Raw genomic sequence first — 26092 nt, forward strand, 5'->3', positions numbered from 1 at the left:
TACTAGAAAGGAAACTGAATCAGTAATCAAAAGCCACTCAACAAAGAAAAGTCCAAGACCAGACAGCTTCACTGGTGAATTCTACCAAACACTCAAAGAAGAATTCTCAAACTATTGCAATCCTTCTCAAACTATTACAAAACCTGAAGAGGGCATACTTTCAAAAATCACTCTACAAGGCTTTCATTAACCTGCTACCAAAATCAGACAACATTAGAATAAAAGAAAAGCAGGGGCACCTGGGTGGCTCAGGCAGTTAAGCACCTGACTTCCGCCCAGGTCATGATCTCGTGGTTCACCAGTTCCAGCCCCACATCTGGCTCAGTGCTGACAGCCTGGAGCCTGCTTCAGATTCTGTGTCTCCCTCTCTCTCTCCCCCTCCCCTGATCTATCTCTTTCTGTCTCTCTCTCTCAAAAATAAGCAAACATTAAACAAAAAAAATTTTTTTAAAAGAAAATCACACAACAAAATCCCTGATGAACATAGATGCAAAAATCCTCCACGAAACATAAGCAAAGTGAATTCATCAATACGTTAAAAAAAAAATCACACACCATGATCAAGCTGAATTTATTCTAGGAATACAAGGATGGTTCAACATCTGCAAAACAGCGTGATACACCACATTAATAGAATGAAAAAAAAAATCACGATGATCTCAATAATGCAGAAAAAAGCATTCTACAAAATTCAACATCCATTCATGATAAAAAGTCTTAAAATTAGGTGTAGAAGGAACATATCTCAACATAATAAAGGCCATATAAGACTAGCCCAGAGGAACATCATATTCAACAATGAAAAGCTGAAAGCTTTTGCTCTAAGATCAAAGACAAGGATGTCCACTGTTACCACTTATTCAACTTAGTACTGCAAATTAGAGCAATTAAGCAAGAACAAAAAGGCATCCAAATTAGAAAAGAAGTAAAACTTTCTTTCTTTGCATCTGACAAGATATATATAGAAAAACCTAAACACTCCACCAAAATCTGTTAGAACTACTAAATGAACTCAGTAAAGTCGCAGGATACAAAGTCAATATACAAATATCGGTTGTGTTTCTGTAAACTAATAACTATCAGAAAGAGATTTAAGAAAATAATCCCACTTATAACTGCATCAAAAAATACCTTGGAATAAATGTAACTAATGAAGTAAAAGATCTGTACAGTAAAAACCAAGACACCGATGAAAAAAATTGAAGAAAACACTAATAAAATGGAAAGCTATTCTGTGCTCATGGATTGGAAGAATGAAATATTCTTAAAATGTCTACTACCCAAGCAATGTATAGATTTCAATGCAAACCCGACCAAAATCCCAATGGCATTTTTTTCACAGAAACAGAACGATCCTAAAATTTGTACAGAATAACAAAAAACTCTGAATAACCAATCCTGAGAAAGAAAAAGAAGGCTGGAGGCATCACTTTCTGATTTTAAACTATATTAAAAAGCTTTAGTAGTCAAAACAGTATGATACTGGTGCAAAAACAGACACATAAATCAATGGAACAAAACAGAGAACCGAGAAATAAACCCATGCATATATGGTCAATTAATTTTTGACAAAGGGGCCAAGAACAGTCAATGGGGAAAGGACTATCTCTTCAGTAAACGGTGCTGGGAAAACTGGGCAGCCACATGCAAAGAATGAAACCATACCTCTGATCTTCTACATAACTCAGCTTCTCTGAACTTTTTCTACTTTCTTCCTACATTTTGTATCTCCTAACAAACATTTACTATTCTGCTGGTCTTTTGTCAACATTCAGTATGCATTTAAATATTTATTTAATAAAATCATGTAACATATAATATTTATATATATCTAAGGATTCAAATATTACCGCCTACAACCAGTTTTCCCATTTAAAAAAGTGATTCTTTCTCTAACTGGCAGAAATTTTCCAAAGTTTCTACTTTCATTTGGAGAGGGACATCAGTTTGTAATTTCAAATGTCTTAATCCTTCAGTTAAACATTACCATTATATTCTTGATTATCGAAATTTCTTTAGTCTATCATTGGTCTCCCAGTAATACTGTTAAATGGTCTGTAAAATTTTCATAAAATTTAACAGGCCAAAGAAAAGCTGTTCCCTCTTTTTGAGAGCTTTTATAAAGTCAAACATAACATAAACTGAATGTCTATTATATATCATACTTTCACATGTGTTATCTCATTTAATCTCCTTATTACTCACATTTTCCAGAAGAGAACACTGCAATTCAGAAAAGCTAAACATGGTGTCAAAGGTTATACATAAAGTAAGAAAAGTCAGGCTTTGATCTTAAGTGTGTCTGCTCACAAAGCCAAGATCATTCTACTACCAGGGGTTGGCAAACTCAATATAAAGCGCCAAAGAGTTAACATTTCAGGTTTTTTGGGCCAAATGTCTCTGTCACAACTACTCAACTCTGCTGTTGTAGCCCAAAAGCAAATGTAGACAATATGGAAACAAATGTAAATAGGTGTGTTTCAGTAAAACGTTATTAATAAAAACAGATGAAGGGTCAAATTTAACTCAAGGTCCATAGTTTGCCAATCCCCTCCACTTTCCTACAATGCAAAACCCCTATTGGGTTTTCATTAACGCCACTAAATTTTATCTCTCTTTAAAAAAGTATGACCCTAATCTCACTGAGAAACTAAAACAAAATTCTTTTTAATGTTTATTTTTGAGAGAGAAAGAGAGACAGAGTGTAAGCGGGAGTGGGGCAGAGAGAGAGGGAGACACAGGATCCCAAGGCAGGCTCTAGGCTCTGAGCTGTCAGCACAGAGCCTGATGCGGAGCTTGAACTCATGAACCCCAAGATCATGACCTGAGCTGAAGTCCGATGCTTAATCGACTGAGCCAACCAGGCGCCCCTCACTGGGAAATTTTATTTTAATGCTTTTCTTACGAGGCTCAATTATTTGAGATAGGTCACTCTTGCACGAATACGTTCAACCTTTTACATAGTCTAACTATAATGCCAATTATACCAGAAATCAATCTATAAATAAGATGAAACATGTCTAAAACTACAGTACTGGCATGCACTAAATTCTCAGTGTGAAAAAGTCAAACACCCATAAAGTTCTCCCTTTTGAACTTTTTTCAGTTAGTATCTAATTTTAGTTGCTCAATCTATAGGAAATACACACAATCACAAGGCCTCACTAACATACACAGCCAAGCAACAATAGCAGATATCCTTTTAATTATACAAAATGATCATCTATACTAAAATTATCTAAATACGCAGAACTTAAAGACCTTATTCTTTAGCGAGACCTCCCACTCCCTTATTCTAAAACTTAATTAAATGTACCACCACTGAAATTGTTATTATTTCATACAAAAGATTCAAGCAGTATGAAATGACATGAACAGGAAAGAAAAATTCCCCTTCTCCATCAAGGACTGTAGTCTTTCTCTTCTTTCTTCTACCCTACCTTCCTTCTTCACGTGTGCACGTGCACCCACACCCTTGTGCATGCTGTCGTTCTGTGTTGTCTACCTGTCTGCCTCTTTCTCGGTCTCGTCTGTGTGTGTGTGTGTATCTCTCCCTCTCTCACACACACACACACATACACACACACAATTTCAAAACACAATCCAAGTCCAAATTATGCACAAGATCAGGCTTCAATACCAACCGTATACACAAAACACAGAGGGTAAGATTCAAAAACACAAGATCAGATTCAAATCCCAGTTCTACAACTAAAACCAGCTGAATACTCACTCACTAGCTTTGTGCCTTCAGTAACTACTTAATTAATCTCTATTAGTCTGTTTGCTCGTCTTCAAAACTGGGGGAAACTGTACCCACCTCACGTGGTTGTTTTGTGCATTAAAGTGAGAATTGGAACAACATGCCCACTGCATGGTGTTGGTACTTGGTCAAGTACTTAAAACTTGTTGCTGCTAACCACCCCTAGTAGCACTATTTGGGGCAAGTCTTACTAAGATCTATTGTTATTCCTGTATACAGTGGGAAAAGCACTCCTTCCGATGGTATATACGACAATAACTTTTTAAAGAAACTTGCAAATTCTCATCATAATTGTTTAAAGTCAAAGGGAAAAAAGGTCCTTTTTCTCAAAAACTTAACATTCCCTTGAGAAACTTTAAAAAATTGAAGTCTGTTTTTATTCCTGAAAAGAAATGAGAAGTTAACATTTTTCACTTTCTCCCTCATTATCGTAGATATTCTCCAACCAAAACATACATATTGAAAGACCTCGTATGTTGCTTTTTAAAGAAAGTCACTCAACACTAGTAAATAATCATAAATGGATTTGGTTAAAAGGGAATGTCAGATTAGAGTCTACTTTCTCAGCCCCAATACATTCTCAAATTCACCAAGTTTGGAGTATGTTTTTGTTGTTTTTTGTTTCCAATCCTCTGCATTTAAAGGAACCACATGTTAATAACTGTATGCTACAGCTGCTCTAACATCAGTGAACATGAACATTTCTTACCAAGTTACGCTTTTTTAGTGGAAGAAAGTAATAATAGTGGCAGAAAGAAAACATCAGTGCGTAGGAAGTAAGAAGTTCTGTGTAGAAACACAACTGCAGAAAAAGCCAATGATTATCTTCGCCAACACAATTGTTAATCCTGAAGAAAAAAATGAAAACAGAAACAATATTTTCAACTTTAATAAAATGTTAATCTTGGGGCTGGTAAAAATAAACACAAACAACTTCGTATTATGCTTGACTTCCCGGAGACATGCTAACATCACCTAAACCTAAAAGCAAACCGTGCATAGGAAAAGCTACACTACAGATATGCCTCCTCACATTCGTAAAGCACTTTCTACTTGACAAAAAGGAAGTCCGTGGAGATGATCTGCCTTCAAGTCACAACCACCCAGTGTGGCAGGAAGAGCAGATGGCAGTCTCCCCGTTTCACTGATAGGGGAGCAGGAACAAAGGAGTTAAGACACTTGCCAGAGGAAGAGACAGTAGCCAAGAAAACAAGAGCCTTCTATGTATCGCTCTTCCATTCCAGCATTCCAGCTGTGGAGAGCAATTCGAACGATTGGAAGCAAAAGAACTTAAAACCTGCCGCTTTGACATTACTGCTAAGCATTCGCAATTTTTCTTACTTTTAAAATCCACCCTTAGTCGCTGGAAATAAACACATATCCAAAAGTATTTACAAATTCTCAGAGCTACACTTTCACCAGGACAATAGTGAGCCATAACCAGGAAAAATAATTAACGTTATCATCCTAACATTTTCAAGGCTAAAGCAAACTCGGTATTTTATTGTTCCAAATTTATTTATCATACCCCAATTTTCAAAATATTTTACAATTCCAGCAGAAAACCCTAGTCCAGAACTATAATTTACTTTTACAAATGTTTTCATTTCACTATAGCATTATACTGCCATTGTTGGGGGGGGGGGGAGATACAACAGGTTCAGTTCCTAACAAATTGTTGTTTTAAAGGTGTATCATTGAAACTGCTTTTTAAAATCAGACATAGAATGAAATGGAAAACCTGCAGAAGCATTTCCTAAACTTAAGACCTCCTGCTTTGTAAACACGAGAATGCCTGGGTTTTGCTACTCGCAAGCAGGGCTTTCTTTCGCAAGCGGGAAGCGTGCTCGTGTGTGATCTCAAACACACTCTTCACCAGCTGTTGCTTCCATGACTTCTGCTCACCCCATTCTCCTCGTCCTGCCCAAATTTAAGACATAACTGCTATGATGATGGCATTCTTCTTAACCGGAGAGCTTTAAGAAACACTAAGGTACTCAGTCTATATGTAAGAGTCCTTTCAGTAACAAGCTATTCAGAAAGAGTAATCAGAGCCTGAAACAGAAAATCTCAAGGTGACCTGAGAACTGACCTCCAAATCTAAAGCTCTTAGGCAGTTACGATAATGCAGTTTCTGAAAATGTCAAAAATTCTCTTTGCTTCCAATTTACACCATCCACTGCCCTTACCCTCTGACTATCTCAGCAATGCTCTACTAAGGAATTCAATCAGGAAAGTCCCTCAGTCTTTTTAAAGCCACTGGTCTACCCTCCTTTCCTACCTCCAACTCTTTCTACTTCCACTCTTCTTCCCACCAGGAAGGACTCTGAGAAGCTGACGAAAACCACAGAAGAAACCGACAGACAGACAGCTCACCCCAATCTCAAAATTTAGGTTAATAGCACATTTTGTTTGTCACCAAGTTAATCTTTATTCCTTAAAATAAGGAATATCACTAATCTCTACAGGACCAAAACATCTCCTGGTTGATTATTTTAAAGCTTAAATAATGCATTCCTTTCAAAGGAAGGACCGATATCCAACTGTAATTTGAACATTTATTACATATTTAATTAATCAGAAACAGTACTCTAAAAAAGGGTATGCAGTTGAGTTTTTCAGTGTGATTACCACTTACCCAATAATACATGTTTTACCTAGCCTTTTCTTTTTAGTCTATTACTATTATAGTTGTAAACAGATCACTGAGGTTTAGAAATTCACTTGAGAATTAATCTGTTGAAATTCAAAGCATATTTTTTAAACATCAACTATATATTAATATACTACACTATCCCATTAATGGAATCAGACAATTTTAAGCCTTTTTATATAGTAACCAAGTGCTTCTATCTAAAATGCTTTTTTAAAAAATGCTTTTATTTTTTTCCTAATCTCAGGAAATACTTTCTATTTAAATAATAGATTTATAGTAAAAATCAAATTTTCACTAAAAGCTTGGTAACCAACCTTAAATGATGCTATCAAAGTAAGTTATCAAAAAATATGGGGAACTCTAAATTGATCAGCATTGTCAAAGCTAAACTCCACCCTTAAGTCAACTATAGATAAATGCAGTTATAAATTTCAAAAGCCCATTGTGCAGTTAACTTTGTATATATGCATGTAGGAGTGTACAAACATAAATATATATGTATTTAGATATATTTACAAAGTGCTACGCTATACTAGTTTAAATATTTATACAGAGATCCCATGCTAGGAAAACAGAATTAAATACAATATCTTGCTCACAGATTTTTGTGACAGCTTTGAAATGAGATACAATGCAGAATTCTCACAGCATTTGTTTTCAAAACGCTAGTTCTCAACTGAACCGTTTTTTAAAATATTACAAGAGAGCCCCCTATTGACCAAAAATGTTGGCAGTTCAGCAGAAGCAGTGAACTACCACTTGTACATATCCAGCATGCGTGTAATGTGCAAAATGTGCAAAAATGACTTTGAGAGTTGATAGAACCTGATAGAAAAGGTATCCTTATTATCCTCACTAAAGGGGTTTTTTTTTAAACCGCATAACTTTAATAACTTTTGTTTAACTGCATAACTTTAATATAACTTTTGTTTAAATATGCTAAGTCCTAAGATTTATTTTTCACTGTTTCTTTCTTTTTTCTTCCTAAAAGTAAATTATCCATTTCTTACCACGGACAGTGATGATCCATTCTCCTCACGCAGTGGCCGCAGCGGCTACAGTGATGGGATCGCTTTGGTCTCATCAAATTACATTTGTTACATAATTCCCAGAACTCCCGTTCTAGAGAAGGAAATTAAAATCCGTTTACTAAAGGCAAAAGAGTACTCCTGAAATTTAGCAACAACAGTTTAGAAGACTTTATAGGAAGTCCTCCCTCTCTCTCTCTTTCATAGATAGATAGATAGATAGATAGATAGATAGATAGGAAGATAGATCCAAGAAAATATTCTTCTTCTACATCTTCACTGTAAGAGAGTTTGTCATAAATATTGCTGCTCTACTCTATTAAAGTCTTATTCTGTACACTTCTAATTTTAAACACTATAATAGTAAGACACTATTAGTAGTCAAACTAAATGATAGAAATCAAATTTTCACTAAAAGCTTGGTAACCAACCTTAAATTACGCTATCAAAGTAAGTTATCAAAAAATATGGGGAACTCTAAATTGATCAGCATTATCAAAGCTAAACTCCACCCTTAAGTCAACTATAGATAAATGCATCTGGGTTTCAGATAAATTGCTATCAGTAAAATTTAATGACAAAACCCTAAAGTATAACCGGTTATTATATTTCATTTATTTTTCTTAATGTCTGTTTATTTTTGAGAGAGAGACAGCAAGCGGGGGAGGGGCAGACAGAGAGGGAGAGACAGAATCCCAAGCAGGCTCCAGCCTCTGAGCTGTCAGCGCAGAGCCCAACACGGGGCTCAAACTCACGAACCGCGCGATCATGACCTAAGCTGAAGTCGAACGCTTAATCGACTAAGCCACCCAGGCACCCCAGCAAATCATTATAGTTAAACAGAATTTTATGTAAACAAATTTATTTCTAGAAATTTTTTTAACTAAAAAAGAAATAATGCTGAATCGTGGTTTCACAGACTAAGAAATCAAAATTAATCCTATTAACTCATTAGAAAAAAAGAGATAGCATTCCCACCTCCCAAATTTTCTATACTTTAACATCAATAAATTCATTTGGGAGTGTTTATAGGAGAGGGTTGGAGGTATTAGAATGATTTCAGAAGTAAAGAAGATTATAAGATAATTACTATTTAATGGAAATAAGGGAGTTCTTTACAAAACTCTTTCCTACAATCAAGTAGCAATTTCTTTTCAGTTGTAATTAAAGAGCACACATTTAAGTTTTGTGCTAAAAACATTAGGTTTACAGAAATAAAGAGAAAAGTCATTTGTTTTCAGCATATGTCTTTCTAATGAGACCTATAAGAACTATAGGAAAGTCATCTACCAAGACAAATGCTTTATGACACAGAATGTATCTATTTAATATTTGTTAAAAGGGAATTTTACAGAATTCTTAAACCTTTTTTAACACTTAGGTTCATTTTTTCCAACCCTATGTTTATACTACACTCTAACCTTGTTAAAAGCCTGGGCATAGTAAAATTAACCTGACTCCAAATATTCAGAATGAATTATCAGTATATGCAAAGTATGACAAGCACACATATGACTAAATACCTGCTCAAGTATAAAGTTTAAATGTTTAAAAATGAAACATTTTAAATATATGAGTAAAAGAAGATACTACCAGGTAGTTTTCAATTTTCTAAAAAGATATCCTATTTTAATTTCATTATTTTAGTTTAATGACAAGAGTAAAATCAATATACAAGAATTTTATATAGTGAAGTATTATGAAAACTTCTGCTACAGAAGAAATCAATAATAACAGTATCAAATTAATTGTTCCAATAATATTGAAGTTGAGAAAGTATCTTTTGCATCAAAAATTTCATTTTAAAATAAAATCTTTTCACTTCTTACTTACAGTTCTTATTTTAATGAAAACTTATATGAGAGAGCAACACTAAAGTTTAATTTAGATACACTAGTATTCTTTGTGAGTGAAATGAAAACTAATTTATATAATATCACAAGCAGATCTCTCTTTTCCCACTTAGCCGCTGAAACAGCCAAACATCCTAATATTAAAAAACCCTGAATTCACATATTGCAAAGATTAGAGTCAGAAAGTAGACCCTCCCTGATGAGCCGATTTTCATTAAAAGACAACTTAAAAACATTATGTCTTAAACCAGTGCCTTAAAATATAAATACGGCGTATTCATTATTGGTCATTTCAGCATCTGATACTTTAGACTAGTAAAATTCTTTCATAATTGAAATGTTGTAACCTCAGAAAAGAAGACAGCATTTGGCTATAGTCAGAGAAAGCCTGTAATTCTGGAGTCCAGACCGCCGGTTGGCAAGCTATAGTCCACAGGCAAATCATGAGCTAAGAACGGTTTTTACAATTTTCAGTGATTGAAAAGAACAAGAAGAACTTGTGAAATGTAAAACACATGACATTTGAATTCCAGTGTCCATACATAAAGTTTTATTTGAACACAGCTAAGCCCATTCATTGACACATTATCTATTGCGGCTTTTGGGCTACAGTAGCAGAGCTAAGGGGCTGTATGGTCTATAAAGCTCAAAATATTTACTATCTGGCCCTTTACAGTAAAGCAGAGTTCGCCAATCTATGGTCTGGATCATACATTTGCTTAAAGAAAGAGTTGAGCTAAATTGGTTACATTTAAGAAACTATGTAAGTATCTAAAGTGAGAAATATCTTTGAAAAACTCATTTTCACACATATACACACCTATGTGTGAGGGGAACAAAGGAAAAAAGCGCACTACTGTAAATATCTAGAAATTTAATTAAAGTATCATCTAGGTTTTGGCCTTGTATAGCAAGGGAAAAAAAAAATCTATCCACCTTAACCTATCCTACATATCTATAAACCATTTCTTGATCTTCTCCCTTTCCTTCTTTAAGGTTTATTCATGTTCAAATGTGACCTTGGTGACTGATATATTCTAAGGTCTGAAGACTTTTGCACTAGCCATCTAATATAAAATAAAAGCCTATGGGAAAGAATCAGAAGGCAAAATACAATTTGTAAGTGATGAAAATAAAAATTTTTAATTAAAAAAAAAGCCTATAGGAGAGAGAATCCAGTTGCTAATTTATGGTAGTTACAGAAAAATTGAAAACTGATTTTTTTCTTGAAGGAAATGTTTAAAGGAAAAAAAATTGAAAGTGACTTTTTTAAGGAGAGAAAAATCAAAACATAAAACAAATTAAAGAAAATGAGTAAACCTAAGTAACCTAAGTGAACATTATCACACTGTTTTGCATGGATCCTCGTGTGTGTGTGTGTGCGCGCGCGCACGCATGTCCATTTATTAGTTTTTGTTATTTACTTAAGTTCAAGTTAGTTAACATACAGTGTAGTATTGGTTTTAGGGGTAGAATATAGTGACTCCTCACTTACATACAACACCCAGTGCTCATCCCAACAAGTGTCCTCCTTAATGCCCACCACCCATTTAGCCCATCCCCCCACCCGTCTCCCCTCCAGCAACCCTCAGTTTATCAGGGATCCCCTTAATGCTGTAAATGCATGAATAAATACAAAGGAAGGGGTTTTTTTTGGTGTTTTAATTATCCCTCAGAGAGAGGAATAACCTCCTATTTAAGCCTTTTAAAAGACTTACAGTCATTGAGAGGGCCTAATATGCATTTCAAACCACAAAGTAATGTTTTAGGGAGAAAAATACAACTTGAGACTACCAAAATCAATGCAACATTTGGCTCTTCCCAGAGGTTCCCTGACACAATCACTTGCCAAAGTAGAAAATAAATGACAGGAAGTGTCTTGCAGAGCTCCTTCAAAAAGCAATAGAAGAAATGCGAGGGGAGCAAAACTACAAGTGAATTCATAACCCTGAGCATTAATAGCATGTGCATCCCTATAGCTCAGGGTAAAACGTCAAGGGACGTTATCACACAAACTTTAAATGTGCTACAGTTTGTAAAACTTAGAGGATTTTGCTCTGTAACAGGGCGGCTCTACTCAAAGTGGCTCTACTAACGACAAAAACACTGAAGTCAAACATGTAAGATAAGAACTTGACGATCAAAACGTTTGAGGGGCGACTGGGTGGCTCATTTGGTTAAACATCTGACTTCAGCTCAGGTCATGATCTTGGGGTTTGTGAGTTCAAGCCCCGCATCGGGCTCTGTGCTGACAGCTCAGAGCCTGGAGCCTGCTTCAGATTCTGTCTCCTTCTCTTTACCTCCCCTGCTCATTCTCTGTCTCTGTCTCTCAAAAATAAAAAAAACGTTTTTCTTTAAAAGAAAATGTTCTAAAATTGACTGTGGTGGGGCACCTGGTTGGTTCAGTCAGAAGAGCATGCAACTGTTGATGTCTGGGTTATGAGTTCAAGCCCCACATTGGGCATAGACCTTACTTACTTATTTACTTACATGCATACATAAAATTGGTTTAGTAATGGTTGCACAATTCTATGGATGTATTAAAACCACTAAATTGTACACTTTAAATGGGTGAATCACATGGCATGTGAATCATACTCAATAAAGCGTTTTTTTTAAAAAGATTGAATAAAATCATTTCATAAAACCTGAAAGTAATATAAAGCAATATTTATATATTTCAAACATGCATGTGATTAATTTAAGTAATAGAAATTGACAATGATTTCATTTGACTATTTCATCTACACACCAAAAAGTTTAAAAGAACCAAATTCTGAGAAATCTTTGCAGAGATAATGCAACATTCTCTTATATTCAAACTGCTTCCTATATTTGGAGGGTTACACTGACACTAAATTCATTCTACTTAAAAAAAAAAACAGAAAGGGATGTAAAATATTTTGGAGTAATTCAATTAAAACATGGTTAAAACTGTAAAAGTTCTGGGGCTTACATTTCCTTTCCTAAAGAAACCATTTATACAAAACTGCTCAACCTTAAAACAGCGATGAGTAAATGTCACTTTTTATGGCCCCAACCCTCTGGTCATGCTATATTATTTTTTCACTGTTAAAATTCTGTATTTTTTACTAAGTTAAAACCAGATTTACAAAATAATCAGGAAATCACCACAAAGCACATGACGACCTCAATTTTTCCCAGAATCAAAGCCAAGGTGAATAAAGGGCTAAATTATTAATCTCTCTATAGATACACGGTAAACAAGATGATGGAGACAAGTGTTGGGATGTCACAGTAGGTCTTTAACAACCTGCTGTGTGACAGTCTACACTCTTGATTATTCGGTCTACCTCCCTCATAAAATTGCCACGAGGATCAGATGAGAGGAGACAGGAAAAGACTCTGGAAACATTGAAATATGACGAATGTATTTTTTTTCAACTGGGCAAAAGATAAGTCTTCGGAACTCAGGGAAGAAAAACAGGCCACACGTCAACCGTGACCAGATAGGATGCAGACATCCAAACAGCAGCAGGATGCCACGCAGTCCTCCATCACTGGGGCCTGTCAGCTAAAGGTAACCCGGCGGTTTCATAATTTGTTTAGCATTCTTTTAAAACCAGTGTTTTTTAAATTTTTAATTAGCTGTCAATTGTCTTCAAATCCTTAAATTTCTCTTAAAAACCGAGATTCTCTGTTTTCCTCTTTAAAAATTCTAAGATCTAAGAATACTGGGCCTACGTGACAATTTCACTGTAGCTGAGTAGTGGCTGCTGTCTGTGGATATGAGATTTTCAAGTTCCTTTTTGGCCCCTTTCTCTGATTTGCAGTATCTGATACATGCAGGCGTGTGAGTGACCACTGCAAGTTAAAGATTTCCTAGGAAATGGGTCATGGGTTAGGAAAAACCTGCTTCTCTAATTTTCTGGAAACAGTGGGTTTTAGAGTTGAAGTAGGCAGCACATTTATCAAGATGTTAGAGAACCTTCGGTTTGGGCTGGTTGAGAAAAGAGGTTCTGTACAAACTGCAGACTGTCACCCTCCCCCCGCAAACACGTGCACGTGTGCGTGTGTGCCCACAGACCAACCTGATGGTGACACTGTTTCTGTAAGTTAATAGAAACAAAATATTTGACACAGTTCTCAGAAACTCTCACAGCTATGTAAACGTCAGTGTCATATCATTCCCATTTAATCATCAAACTTGCAAAGCCAAGTATGTCCCTAAATGACGGGCCGCAAAAAACAACAACCAGGGACTTAAGGAAGATTCTTTAAGTGACTTGTCACTAATCTAATTTCAGAAGGAATGAATAGGTTCCCCAATTTCTGACACACTGCAATCACCTGGGATCTTTGAAAAATATTGATACCTGGTTCCCACCTCCAGACATTCTGATTAAATTAACATAGGTGATCAGGACATTGAAATTTTTAAAATCTCCCCTGCGGATTCTAATGTGCAGCAAGTTTGGAAATCACTGAAGTACTAGAAAAAGTATTCTGGCTCTCTAATGTAGAACAAAGTCCTATACATTTCTCATTAGAAGAAAGTACAGAGAGAGTTCTCAAAGCTCATATGGCAAATGACCAAAGAGTGAAACTGAGGAAAGAAGGTAAGCAAGGGTCACTATCCCCAGCACGCAATAAAACAAGCAACACATTTTCAATTCATTTTTGTGGTTCGAACGGTTATCATGCAATAAGCTGATCCTAAATTACCTTCAACTGACACTAGAATAAAATCTGTCAAATTTTTCACTGAATTGTTAGAACTTGGAAAAACACAGGCAATAGTATCATTAAACCACAAATATTGACTCTAAGCACTATTCTATTTATAATATCATGCATGAAGCAAGGGACACGATCAAAAAGATTCCTTTATGAAATAAAAATACATCAGGTAATTATGTATCACTCAACCAGTGTTTACCCAGCATCTACCAAATGACAGAGACGGGCACTAAGGATACTGCACCGAACCGAGGAAGAAAACGAAATAACAAATCTACACCCTCACACAGGCTATACAGATGTAGTGTGGGAGGCGAGAAAAACAAGCAAACAAGTAAACTACACAGAAGAGTCAGGGAGTGGGGGATACAGGAGTCAGCTGACGTTTGCAACTATAAAGAAAGAAATCTAGTACGGAGACAGTTGAGAAAAGACTTGAGAGCTCGTAGATGACATATGTAATGAGTACATACTAAAGGCTTTGTGAAATGCATTCACAAAGATAATAATAATGCAGGTACAGTCAAATTGATAAATCTGAAGAGTATCGTACCTCCATGTGGAATCTTAGGGTTCTCAGGGAGTCTTCCTGGGTCAGTTATTGAGGCCCTCACTAAAGCAACCAGACAAAATATGGCAATGCCATAGAATACTTTGAAAGAAATAAGAAAGTTAAGTAAGTAAATGAGGCATTTATTCTTCAAAACATTTTATCAAGAAGCATATTTAAAGTTTAAATGTGTATTTTCATTAATACCATCAGGATAATTTTCAAAAACTAAAATGGAAAAGTTAAATGATCCATTTCATTTCATTCATCAAATAATACTGCCACGAGGACTTTCTCAAACGTATTATCTTTAAATATTATTTTGCATAATAACTGACAAACTTGTTATAAATCAGATTTTTTTATTAACAAATTCCTTGTCAATAATGGCATAAATGAATGGGTTCCCTTTTAATTACTACAAGTACTATATGTGACAGAATCAAAGCATTTTAAAACCTATCCTACAATTAAACTTTATCATGCCTCCAACTGGCTAGCTTCAAAATTACCTTGAGTTAGTGACATCGATTGCTCCTTTCAATAGATCTTAAAATATTTACATAATGTGAAAATAAAGAATCTAGAAATTTTGAGTTTTTAAGAGTAACTAGAAAAATAGCAGTAAGGAAAAACAGAGCCATTCATTATAATTCTGCCTTTTAAATGAATAAAAAATAGGCATTTGGCGGAGGTGGGGGCGGGGCTGTGAAGAGAAGGCAATGCACCTGTAATAGGAAACTTGGTCTGAGCGCTAACCCCAGGGCTGACTGCATGGTACCGATCGGTTTTATCCCTTGTACCACAGAGAGCGTATCACCCACAGGACTTGTGAGGTCAAAATGACATAATGTACAAGGTAACTGTAAATGCCATCCATGTACATGTAAAATATATCATTTTCAATCTTATTCTTTTCATCATAAGCAAGCCAGCACTAAATGAACTACAGCAGAAAATCATTATCCAGAAGTTCAAAGTGTTATCATAAACAACATCGTAATAATTTTTGCATCATGAAATTCTCATTTCTGTAATATATACCATCTTCATTCTGAAAACTCCTTCCACATTTGAAATAAGTACATAATAGAAACACATTAAAAATACACAGACACACACAAAATAGCAGTAATGTGCCAGTTTCATTTGAAACAAAATGACCTTCATATGTTTTGCAGAGTTAGATATGGAGATGACCACATTTATCTAACCCTGCAAAAGAGAGAAAAGCCAGTCTTTTTAAAACTTCCATAATTTAGTAAATAACATGAATAACACCAACACTAAAAGAAAGGTTATCATAGTGGCACTATACTCCAAATACATTCACAACGAGAAAATTCTTTAATAATATAAAGAAATAAAGATCAGAAACTTACTTATTATTAATATGCCTGGAATATGTCCTTCTTCATAGTGAGGAAAGAGGACAATTTTGGGAATTAAGACAATATTGTATAACCAGACAAAGACAATCAAACCCATGCAGCACCAACCATGTGGGTCAACAACAAAGTGAATCCGGAGACCCATTTTGCAGTCCTACAACTGCCTGCCAACCCACAAGGAAGACGACCCTAAGGAGAGGTAAGAAAGAAAAAAATTACTTATATAGAAAAAATTATTTGACTAAAACAAAACTACATTCCTGGCAACTATAAAAATGACGTGGAGTTTTCTTTGCATATTTTTGACAAAATGAAACACACTGGAAAACAGAGAACTTTCAGGACATTCAAGTTTCATCATAAGTTTCACATAATTTAATTCTGGCTTCCACCATGAACTGCTATCATGGGAGCGTTAACTGGCACTACCTTCTGAAGTTAAACACAAGTCTGTCCCGAACCCCGTAATTCCATAGGTTAACCCAAGACAAATGAGACACAGGTCAAAAGATATGTGCCAGATGTTTTAGAACTTTTAATCGTAACACTAACAGATGCTCACACAAGCCAAAATAGTGGTCATCTTGTGGTGGGAGGGGTGTTTACTAACTAGAAAAGGACATAAGGGAAACTTTGAGGGGCTAGTAATGGTCTGTATCTTGACCTAGGTGGTGCTTCAAGGGTACATACACATGTAAAAATTCACGGAGCTGTACACTTAAGATTTGTGCAATTTAGTTTAGGTCACAATATAACGCTTAAAAAATCATTTTAAAAAATTTTAATGAAAAGCGAAAAGGAATTACAAATTGCCAAAAATATTTAAATTCATGGAACGAAGCCCAACTAATCTTCTTACTGTCAACTCAAGAAGACTCCTGTTTAAAATGCTGGCAAGGATGTGGAGAAAGGGGAACCATCTTGCACCACTGGTGGGAACGCAAACTGGTGCAGACACTCTGGGGAACAGTATGGAGGTTCCTCAAAAAGTTAAAAATAGAACTACCCTATGATTCAGCAATTATACTACTTGGTATTTGCCTAAAGGATACAAAAATACGAATTCGAAGGGAGTACATGCACCCCAATGTTTATAGCAGCATTATCAACAATAGCCAAACGATGGAGGGAGCCCAAAAATGTCCATCGACTGAAGAACAGATAAAGAACATGTGGTGTACATACATATACAATGGAATATTACTCAGCCATCAAAAAGAATGAAACCTTGCCATTCGCTATGACACGGATAGAGCTAGAGTGTATTATGTTAAGCGAAATAAGTTAGAGAAAGACAAATGCCATATGATTTCACTCATATGTGGAATTTAAGAAACAAAACCAAGGAACGTGGGCAGGGGGGTGGGGAAGAGAGAGGGCAACAAACCATAAGAGACTCTTAGAGATAGAGAACTGATGGTTGATAAGGGAGATAGGTGGGGGATGGGCTAGAGAGGGCATGGGTATTAAGGGGCACTTGTTGGGATGAGCACTGGGTGTTGTATGTAAGTAATGAACCACTGAATTCTACTCCTGAAACCAATATTGCACCGTATGTTAACTAACAAGAATTAAGTACAAATTTGAAAAGAAAAAAAAAAAGGAGACCCCTATTTAAATGGGGCTTTTTTCATATGTGTTAAAAATATTTATGGTACCAAAAAAGTGATGTAAAACATATCCCTACCTTAGTAGATATAATTTATAAGCTTAAACAATAAATTACTATATAAGGTCAAGGGGGGGCACCTTTTACAGAAAATACAATGGAATAACACAATAATAACCAGGACAATGTTTCTCAAACCCGTAAACAAACCAGAATCAACTGAGGAGCTTTTTAAAAATACTTATTCACAAGCCTCATTCCAGATCTACTGAATCATAATTCCTTATGGAGTAAAGCTCAAAAACCAATAAAAGGATTTAAAATGTTCCCCAGGTGTCTCTGATAGAGCTGACCGATATCGAGGAACAGCTGATCCAAAAGCTTCCCTAAGGCTTCAACGTTAGGGCAAGGAGTTGAACTCAGTTCAACAAATTTATTCACGGAGCCTCCACTCTATACAAGTTATTATAGATACAGTGATGAACGAGACATTGCCTTTGCTTAAAGAAACCAATAGCCTAGTGGGGGAAAGAATCATAAGATTTAATAGAACATGCTAAGTTCCAGAGATGTGGACAAGATGTCACCAGAGGCATAGAGGATGGAGACTAGGTAAATGAGGGCAAGACTTCCTGTAACTGGTAAAATATGAGTTCAGTTTTAAAAGATGAGTAAATGTTACCCAGGGGCGCCTGGGTGGCTCAGACGGTTGAGCGTTTGACTCTTGATTTCGGCTCAGGTCCCGATCTCAGGGTCATGGGATTGAGCCCCTCGTCAGGCTCCACACTAAGTGTGTGGAACCTGCTCAGGCTTCTCTCTCTCTCCCTCTGCCCCCCTTCCATACTTGCTCACTCTCTCGCGCGTGCTCTCTCTCTCTCTCTCAAAAAATTAAGGGGCCCCCAGGTGACTCGGATGAGTGTCTGACTTTGGCTCAGGTCATGATCTCATGGTTTGTGAGTTCAAGCCCCAGGTCGGGCTCACTGCTGTCAGCCTGTCAGTGCAGAGCCCACTTTGGATCCTCTGTCCCCTTCTCTCTCTGCCCATACCTACTTTACATTCTCTCAAAAAATTAATTAAAAATTAAAAAAAAAAAAAGAGAGAGAGAGAGAAGTGACAATACTGCAAACAGAAGGAAGAGCAGGAGGTATAGACGACAAAAATTGTAGGCAGTGTTACAAACTGCCATCACAAATCATAAAGCTCTGAGTGGAGAGTGAGTGATGAGAAGTAAGGGGCTACATCATGGCATAAAGACGCCATGTTACAATGCTGAGACTTCATTCTTAGGCACCGGAAAGCTACTGAAGCAAGGAAGTTAGCCTAATGACATTTATACTTAAAAAAAAAATTATCGATGCTCTAGTGTCGAGGATCAAATTAGAGATCAGTTAGGCTAAGAAAGGGCAAAAGCCAAAATTAGGTTTGGAGAAGAGATCAAGTGAGGAAACAGTTACAACCATCCCAGTAGGTTTTACTAATTGAATGGATATTAGGAGTTACAGAGGAGAGAGTCCAGAATGACTCCCAGATTTTCATCCCTTACTATCATCAGATGAAAAGACTCAGGGTACCATCCCCTTAGAGGTCTTGCCAATGTTCTTTAGGTAAAAAGATTTAGGATTAGCTCATTTTAAAGTAATACCCTGATCCTCTCGTCCTTAGAACATGCAAATACTGGAGCCACAGAAAAAAAGGCAAGAACTCAAATATAACACAACCCAATTGTTTAAATCAGATCTGGTCCTTACGTATGAATTCTAAAATAGGAAAAAGTGTCCAGGCCCTAAAAAAGTAAAAGTTGAACTCCATTACCTTTCAATTAGAAAATTAAAAGACCTATCAGGATCATTAAAGTGAGGAAAGTCACAGAGTACACTGGGTATCGTCATTTTAAAAACCGAAGGAGCTCAAATACAAATGGTATGCTGTCTACGTAGTTAAAATGAGAAACATTAAAGAGAATGTTTATTTTTAAAGTCTTGCCAACCATCAAGTGCTAAAAGAAATGACAGAAGGCTCTGTTTCTCAACATGTTCAATATTATTAACTTCATGTACCTTCTTTCTTGCAATGTTTCAGTTCCACTCGGGACTGGAAAACAGACCATGAATTCCAATAATTACAGAGAACAGGATCCTTTCATTACTTATTTCTAAATTTATTAATATTAGAAACGGAAAAGCAGACAAGCCAGCAAAACAACCAGCAGAACTGTTACTCATTCATTTTTTTGAACTGTCTGTAGTCTCCTCTACCAGAAAGTAATACATTTTTTCTTGCAAAAGATTTCTCACAACTGAAAATACTAGATACTGAAAAGTACAGTTAAATGTGTCTTTTCTTCCTGCATGTAAAAGATACAGACAACAAGCTCTAAAAGAATAAGCATCCCCAAGGAAAAGTAAGCCAAGGATAGACAAAGAAAACAATGAATGAGATGGTGAATGTTTTGTTTTTTTTTAAATACCTGATAAGCGAAAATTAGTGCCACAGAAGCCTTACAGCTAGACTGTCCAGAAGCAAACAGCAGTCTTCCCAGAGCTCCAAATCAGGTTACAACCAGAGACACGTAGCTGGCAGAGTTGTAGGGTCACTCCACTCGCTTAATATCCACCAGGCGTGGCTTCCGGCTGAACAGAAACTATTACGCATCCTGACCCACAACCGAACTGAACACACTGCTGCTGTTCGGTCTCCAGGGTGGCATTTGTAAAATACTTTCATTAGCTATAGAGATTCGAACAGGCTAATTGGTACATTAAATGGTGAGCTCATGACTCAAACTTTGATGTAACTTAGTAGACCTACTGGTACTTCAACATTTTTGAAGATTGCTATCTGGTAACTCTACTTGAGTGCCGTGACTAACTTCAATAATGATGTAAATTACTACCGCACAAACTTTTTTAAAAGATATTATAATTCAACTCTAATAAACCAGACTACATAAATATTTACAACACTCAAACCATTCTAGTAGGAAACCACCTTTCTTTTCTTGCCTTTTCAGGCAACTAAATTTTACCATGTATTTTCCTCGGGAAGAATATTCGAGTCACTCGGAAAAGAAAGGGATTTGGAAAACTATTATATGACAGAAAATGATAACATCAAAACGCACATTTCAGAAAATGATAAAAATTGGCCAAAAGTATTTACAGGAAACCTAGAAATGTGAGCTCGAAACTTCCAGTTTTATAGGACTCTCCGCCTCAGCCACTGGTCTTATGACTGTTCGTGAATATGAAAAAAATATTCCTTCTCTCATTCCTCCTATCCGAAATGGCCCTATTATTTTGCTTACCTCTTTTTCAATTCAAGTCATAATTCAAGGTCAATTTGAATCTCACTCTCCCTATGAAATTTTTCCTGTCACCTCAGTTCACAGTGATTTTTCTCTTCCAAATGCCAAATAAAAAGCAAAAGTAGTAGACGAAAATAGCAAGTGGTTTTATAATCTCAGAATGAGTAAGACCTTCACAAACAAGACCCATAAGTGAAGCGTAACCACATGAGGATTAAAATTTGTGAAGCCTAAAACACACCAAAGACGAAGTTAAAAGATACAGCATCCCTTTTAAAAAAACATTACAACAGGGCACCTGGGTGGCTCAGTCAGTTAACTGTCCATCCAACTCTTGGTTTCGGCTCAGGTTATGATCTCACAGTTCGGGAGTTCGAGCCCTGCATGGGGCTCTGCACTGATAGTGCAGAGCCTGCTTGGGATTCTCTCTCTCCCCCTCTCTCTCTCTGCCCCTCCCCTGTTGGTGCCATCTCTCTCTCACTCTCTCAAAATAAATAAATAAACATTAAACAAAAAGATTACAACGTATGACTGGTAAGAGGCATATGAAGTAAATACATAGAGAAGCAATTCACAAAGGAAAAAAATTCAGTGGCTCATCATTACTGATGAGGAAAATGTGAAATAACTAGGCCTATTTTTCATCCCTTGTATTTAAAACCTTTTAGAAAGACGGATTATCCAGTCTTGAGAGAGCGTACAGGAGAGGACACTCTCACCCATTGCTGGTATGCATGTAAACTGATACAATCATCTTCAGAGGGCAATTTAGCAGTCTCTATTAAAATGTCAAACTCTTTGACCCAGTAGTTTATTTCTAGTCACAGATACCAAGGTACTCATCGGAGTGCAGAGGTAGATATACATTCGAGGTGTTGTACACAGCGCCTTTCGTAATCGTACAGATATGGCACAACTTCAATGTTCACGAAGAGGGAGGGGGATGGTCAAATAAGCTATGAGACCTCCAAGGTGTCGACTACTTCCAAGCCACTGCAATTTTAATTTTTTTATGTTTATTTTTGAGAGAGAGAGAGCGCGAGCAAGGGAGGGGCAGAGAGAAGGGGGGAAAGGAGGATCTGAAGCAGGCTTCTTGCTGACAGCACAGAGCCCGACGCGGGGCTCAAACTCCCGAACCGTGAGATGGTGACCTGAGCCGAAGTCGGACGCTTAACCGACTGAGCCACCCAGGTACCCCCAAGCTACCACAATTTTACAAGAAAAAAAGAAAGGAGAAAAGGAGGTAGATCTAGATCGGCACGTGGCTACCCCCACAAAGTGCTGAATGAAAGAATGCAAGTTACATGAGAAAAAGCTTAACAGTGGTTTCCTGGAGGAGAGGAGGATAATGATAGACAAGAAAAGGCATAAAGGGAACTTTCTGGTTCCCTCATAAAGATCTCTATCTTGATAGGAGTCTGAGATACACAGGTTATGAATTTGCCAAAAGTCAGCAAACGTACACTTAAGACTGGTGCATTTCATGGTATGTAAATATGCCTTTTAAAAAACCCTATAAACCAATACTGAACTCTAGTTAATGATACGCAGGCTGAAGTATCGGGGAGGGAGTGGAAGAAATGTACTGATATCTGCAATTTACTATGAAACGGAGCCAAAAAAAAATAATAAAGTGGATTGTCAGATGGACCAAGAGATGGATGAGCATGTGACGAAGCTTAATAAAACATTAGTTATATTATCTAGGTGAGGGATATTCAGATGTTACACTATAAAATTTTTTCAACTCTTGTGTTTAAAATTTTTCAAATGTAAATGTTACATGGGAAAGCAAATTACAGAAAAGTTTGTATGGCATTATTGTTTTTTGTCAAAAAAAAAATATAGGGGTGCCTGGGTGGCTCAGGCAGTTAAGCGTCTGACTCTTCATTCCGGCTCAAGTCATGATCTCACAGTTCATGAGTTTGAGCCCCGCATCAGGTTCTGCGCTGACAGCACGGGGCCCTCTTGGGTCTGTCTCTCTGTCTCTCTCTCAAAATAAATAAACTATTTAAAAAATAACATGTGTGTGTAAGTAAAAAAGTATAGAAGAAAACACATCCACCAACCTGTTAACACGAGTGGTTATCACTGGGCTTACGAAGGACACAGTAGTGAGAAGAAAGCTCTCACTTTCTATGTATGGATTATGGGTTCTTCTAAGTTTATTAATAAACATATGTACTTATAAATTCTTTTCCACCAACTGAAAAATAAAGAAAGCTGAGGGAGTCTGATTAGACACCACAACCTTATACACAAAATATTTAAGTCTCTCGTTATCACTATATTTATTACCCTTATATTAAATGGTTTTAAAATTAGTATTTTTTTAAATGTAGTGCAGAAGCATCAGCTGCAAGCCATATCAGATTTTTAATTCAGAAAATGTTTTTGAAATTCATATTACGTACAAATTACTTTTCTCATGGAAAAAGAAATTTCTTATTTAAGAAAATGTCTAACTAAAATTTAATATGAAATGTTTTAAATAAACATAATGTAACTACAGTTATCTTTTTTTAGAAATTTTTTTAGAAATTATTTAATGTATCTAAACATAAGACTTTAAGAATACTAAGACACATAATACAGAAACATATTCCCATATAAAATTAAATGTAGACTTACCAATTGGAAATTCACCAAGATGTGTTGTAATCTTTCTGGTACTTGCATTTAGAGGTTTTATCTTGATTCATTCTTTTTTTAATTACATCCCAACAAATGGATCTCTCCTCAATAACCGTTCTCCATAAGAATCTATTAATGATTTAACAAATAATGATCTCTCACAAAAGATAAAAATTATAAGCCTCTAAAATATTCTGACTGTGAAAATGTCAATTACAAAGGTTTTAAAGTCAGAAATAAGAGAACTCCATTTCACCTGACTTTGTTTTCATTTCCCACCCCATCTCCCCCAAAATCTGCACTTGATTTCCATCATACATGAAAGTTCTCTCTTTTGAAACCACCCAGTTCCCATAAAATCAAATTAGTATCCTGTGTCCAACATTTGGGCTTCATCAAACTCTTGACCACAAAGCACAAAATGACAAGATTCTGAGATCACTCATGAGACAAGATGCAACGTAATGTCTATCAAGATGTGAGGCTAGAACTATCCAATTGCAACTGATTAACATAAAATGAAGAGTTTAAAACAGAAGCAAGTTTTAGTTTAAAATGCTGTAAGGAAAAGTTATCCTCCTATAATGAACCGTTAAGAGAATCAACCATAAAAGTTAGCTTCTATAGTTCAAGCTTAAATAATAATACTGTAGAGAGTTCTAGATAATATACATATACCAATTCAGTATTTCACTAATTCAATTAACATCTATTGACTATACATTATGCCTCTGCACTGGATACAGATAAAAAAGAGATGGGCCCCATCCTCAATGGAGACGGACTAGTTAACAGACAAGATCGATACCATGTAAGACAACATAAGATAGGGGGCAAGAGGGCAAGACTGCATCTCATACAAGATGGGTATTGGCTCATGGAACTTTTTTCAGTTGTGTGAGTATTTATGTGCATACAAGGTGGCAATACAGAATGCATTTCTCATGGTAAGTTGCCATCAGGAAAAGGTTTCTGGAGAGAGTAAACCTGTGAGTTAGCGCGTCAAAGAACGGAGGCTCTTCTGACCACGGGAGCAAAAGAAGCAAAAGTACAAAAGCAGGCAGAGAAAACCCTAGTAAAGTGAAATGCCTGGTCATTGCACATGGAAGAATGACGTAAAACATGTTTAACCTTCTGAGCACACTCAACTCCAAGAAATAGAGTTCATTACAACACGAGTACACACAGAAATATAAATGTTTGACACTCTGATTATATGAAATACAGGACTGAAAAAGTCTATTTAATATACGCGATGGACTCCGCTACTGTTCTTCTATTTTATTCTAGTTCATTTTAAATACATACATAATTCTAGTCACAGCCCACTCAAGTGATTTCATGACCCACAAGAAACGAGTGATCCCAGTGAAAAACACTGTTAAACTATGCCAATGAGTCTGGACTTTGCACTTGGCAGAGTGGGAAATCACTGTAGGATTTCAGGGAGAAGAATACCATGATGAAGTCTGCACCTTGGAAAGAATAGCCATGCTATGAAGAATGGACTTGGGCGGATGGATAGTGCTCCAAAACTGACTATAAGCTACTGGTCACCCAGGTGAGAAATGAGGGTACATGATAAGGCCACAACAGCAGTGACTTAGAAGGGGGGTGCGGAGAGGAGGGGGTGAAGAAGGAACGCTTAAGACAGGAGGCATGTGGAAAAGGGCAGATTAAGAATTCAACGAGTAAAACTAGGGCACCTGGGTGGCTCAGTCGGCTAAGCAGCCAACTCTTGATCTTGGCTCAGGTCCTGATCCCATGATTTGTGAGATCGAGCCCCACGTCAGGCTCTGTGCTGACAGAGCAGAGACTGCTTGAGATTCTCTCTCTCCCTCTCTGCCCCTCCCTTGCTCGCATGGTCTCTCTCTCTCAAAATAAATAAATAAACTTAAAAAAATTTAATAAGTAAAACTGATAGAACTTGGTGATCAATTGGAATCAAAGGGCAGATTGTAGGATGGCTCCCAAGTTTTCCGCTTAGGGACTATGTAAAGGGTGGTACCGTTCTCCAAGACAGGAAATAAACAAGTTACAAGTTTGTTAAGCATACTGCTTACCAAAGCAAAAGGAAACTGTTACATACTGAGGATGTGAAAAATACACCAAAATCATTATCATTTCCATTCCCTGTATAGATTTTTGTAACTGTATTTTCTCCCAGCATCAATTACTCTGTGCTCCGTGATTGTCAGATTGTCAAATATTATTTGTTTCTACTCTAACTTTCTGAACTAAGCTAAGAATGGTTTCCTTGCCTGCACCTTTGATTTTTAGAGACAAAATATGGAATGACAAAGTAGGGGAGCTGCTACTCTAAGAGCAAATGAACGTATTCATCTTCCTCTAGAAAAAAATCTCACACAGAATTAAATGTGGTACAACAAAATGTTCTGAAACATGGCCTAAGTCAATAATGCTGCTATGGCTCGGATTCCAGGGTGGCTTCCTAATGTTTCAGCAAAACAGTACTTCCTGTCAGTATTATTAGGTAATAGCACAAGTCAACCGTCTATGAGTCAAACCGCAGTCATTCACTGGCTTAGACTCCAGGACACCTCCTACATTTACAGTTATTACAGCCACCCTGCAGCCAGAGA

At 36.6% G+C, this 26092-nt stretch overlaps 1 protein-coding gene across 7 annotated transcripts in view; it reads right to left on the reverse strand.

The window, feature by feature from the left end:
• The window catches only part of ZDHHC21 (zinc finger DHHC-type palmitoyltransferase 21), a 68798-nt gene that overhangs the window by 37095 nt on the left and 5611 nt on the right, over positions 1-26092 (reverse strand). For 3 of the 7 annotated variants that reach the window (XM_023242330.2, XM_023242331.2, XM_023242332.2), the window contains 6 exons: positions 23487-23618; positions 22925-23061; positions 15934-16131; positions 14555-14653; positions 7430-7541; positions 4473-4611 (listed from right to left, as the gene is read on the reverse strand). In XM_023242330.2, the coding sequence (XP_023098098.1) occupies positions 4473-4611; positions 7430-7541; positions 14555-14653; positions 15934-16087 (504 nt within the window). In that variant the 5' untranslated portion in view covers positions 16088-16131; positions 22925-23061; positions 23487-23618. Of the gene's footprint in view, positions 1-4472; positions 4612-7429; positions 7542-14554; positions 14654-15933; positions 16132-20018; positions 21151-22924; positions 23079-23486; positions 23619-26092 lie in introns of those variants that run through there. The other 4 variants (XM_023242333.2, XM_023242334.2, XM_019815974.3 and 1 more) reach the window with 4 other exon arrangements.

Source organism: Felis catus, chromosome D4 (genome assembly GCF_018350175.1).
Source record: "Felis catus isolate Fca126 chromosome D4, F.catus_Fca126_mat1.0, whole genome shotgun sequence".
Taxonomy (NCBI): domain Eukaryota; kingdom Metazoa; phylum Chordata; class Mammalia; order Carnivora; family Felidae; genus Felis; species Felis catus.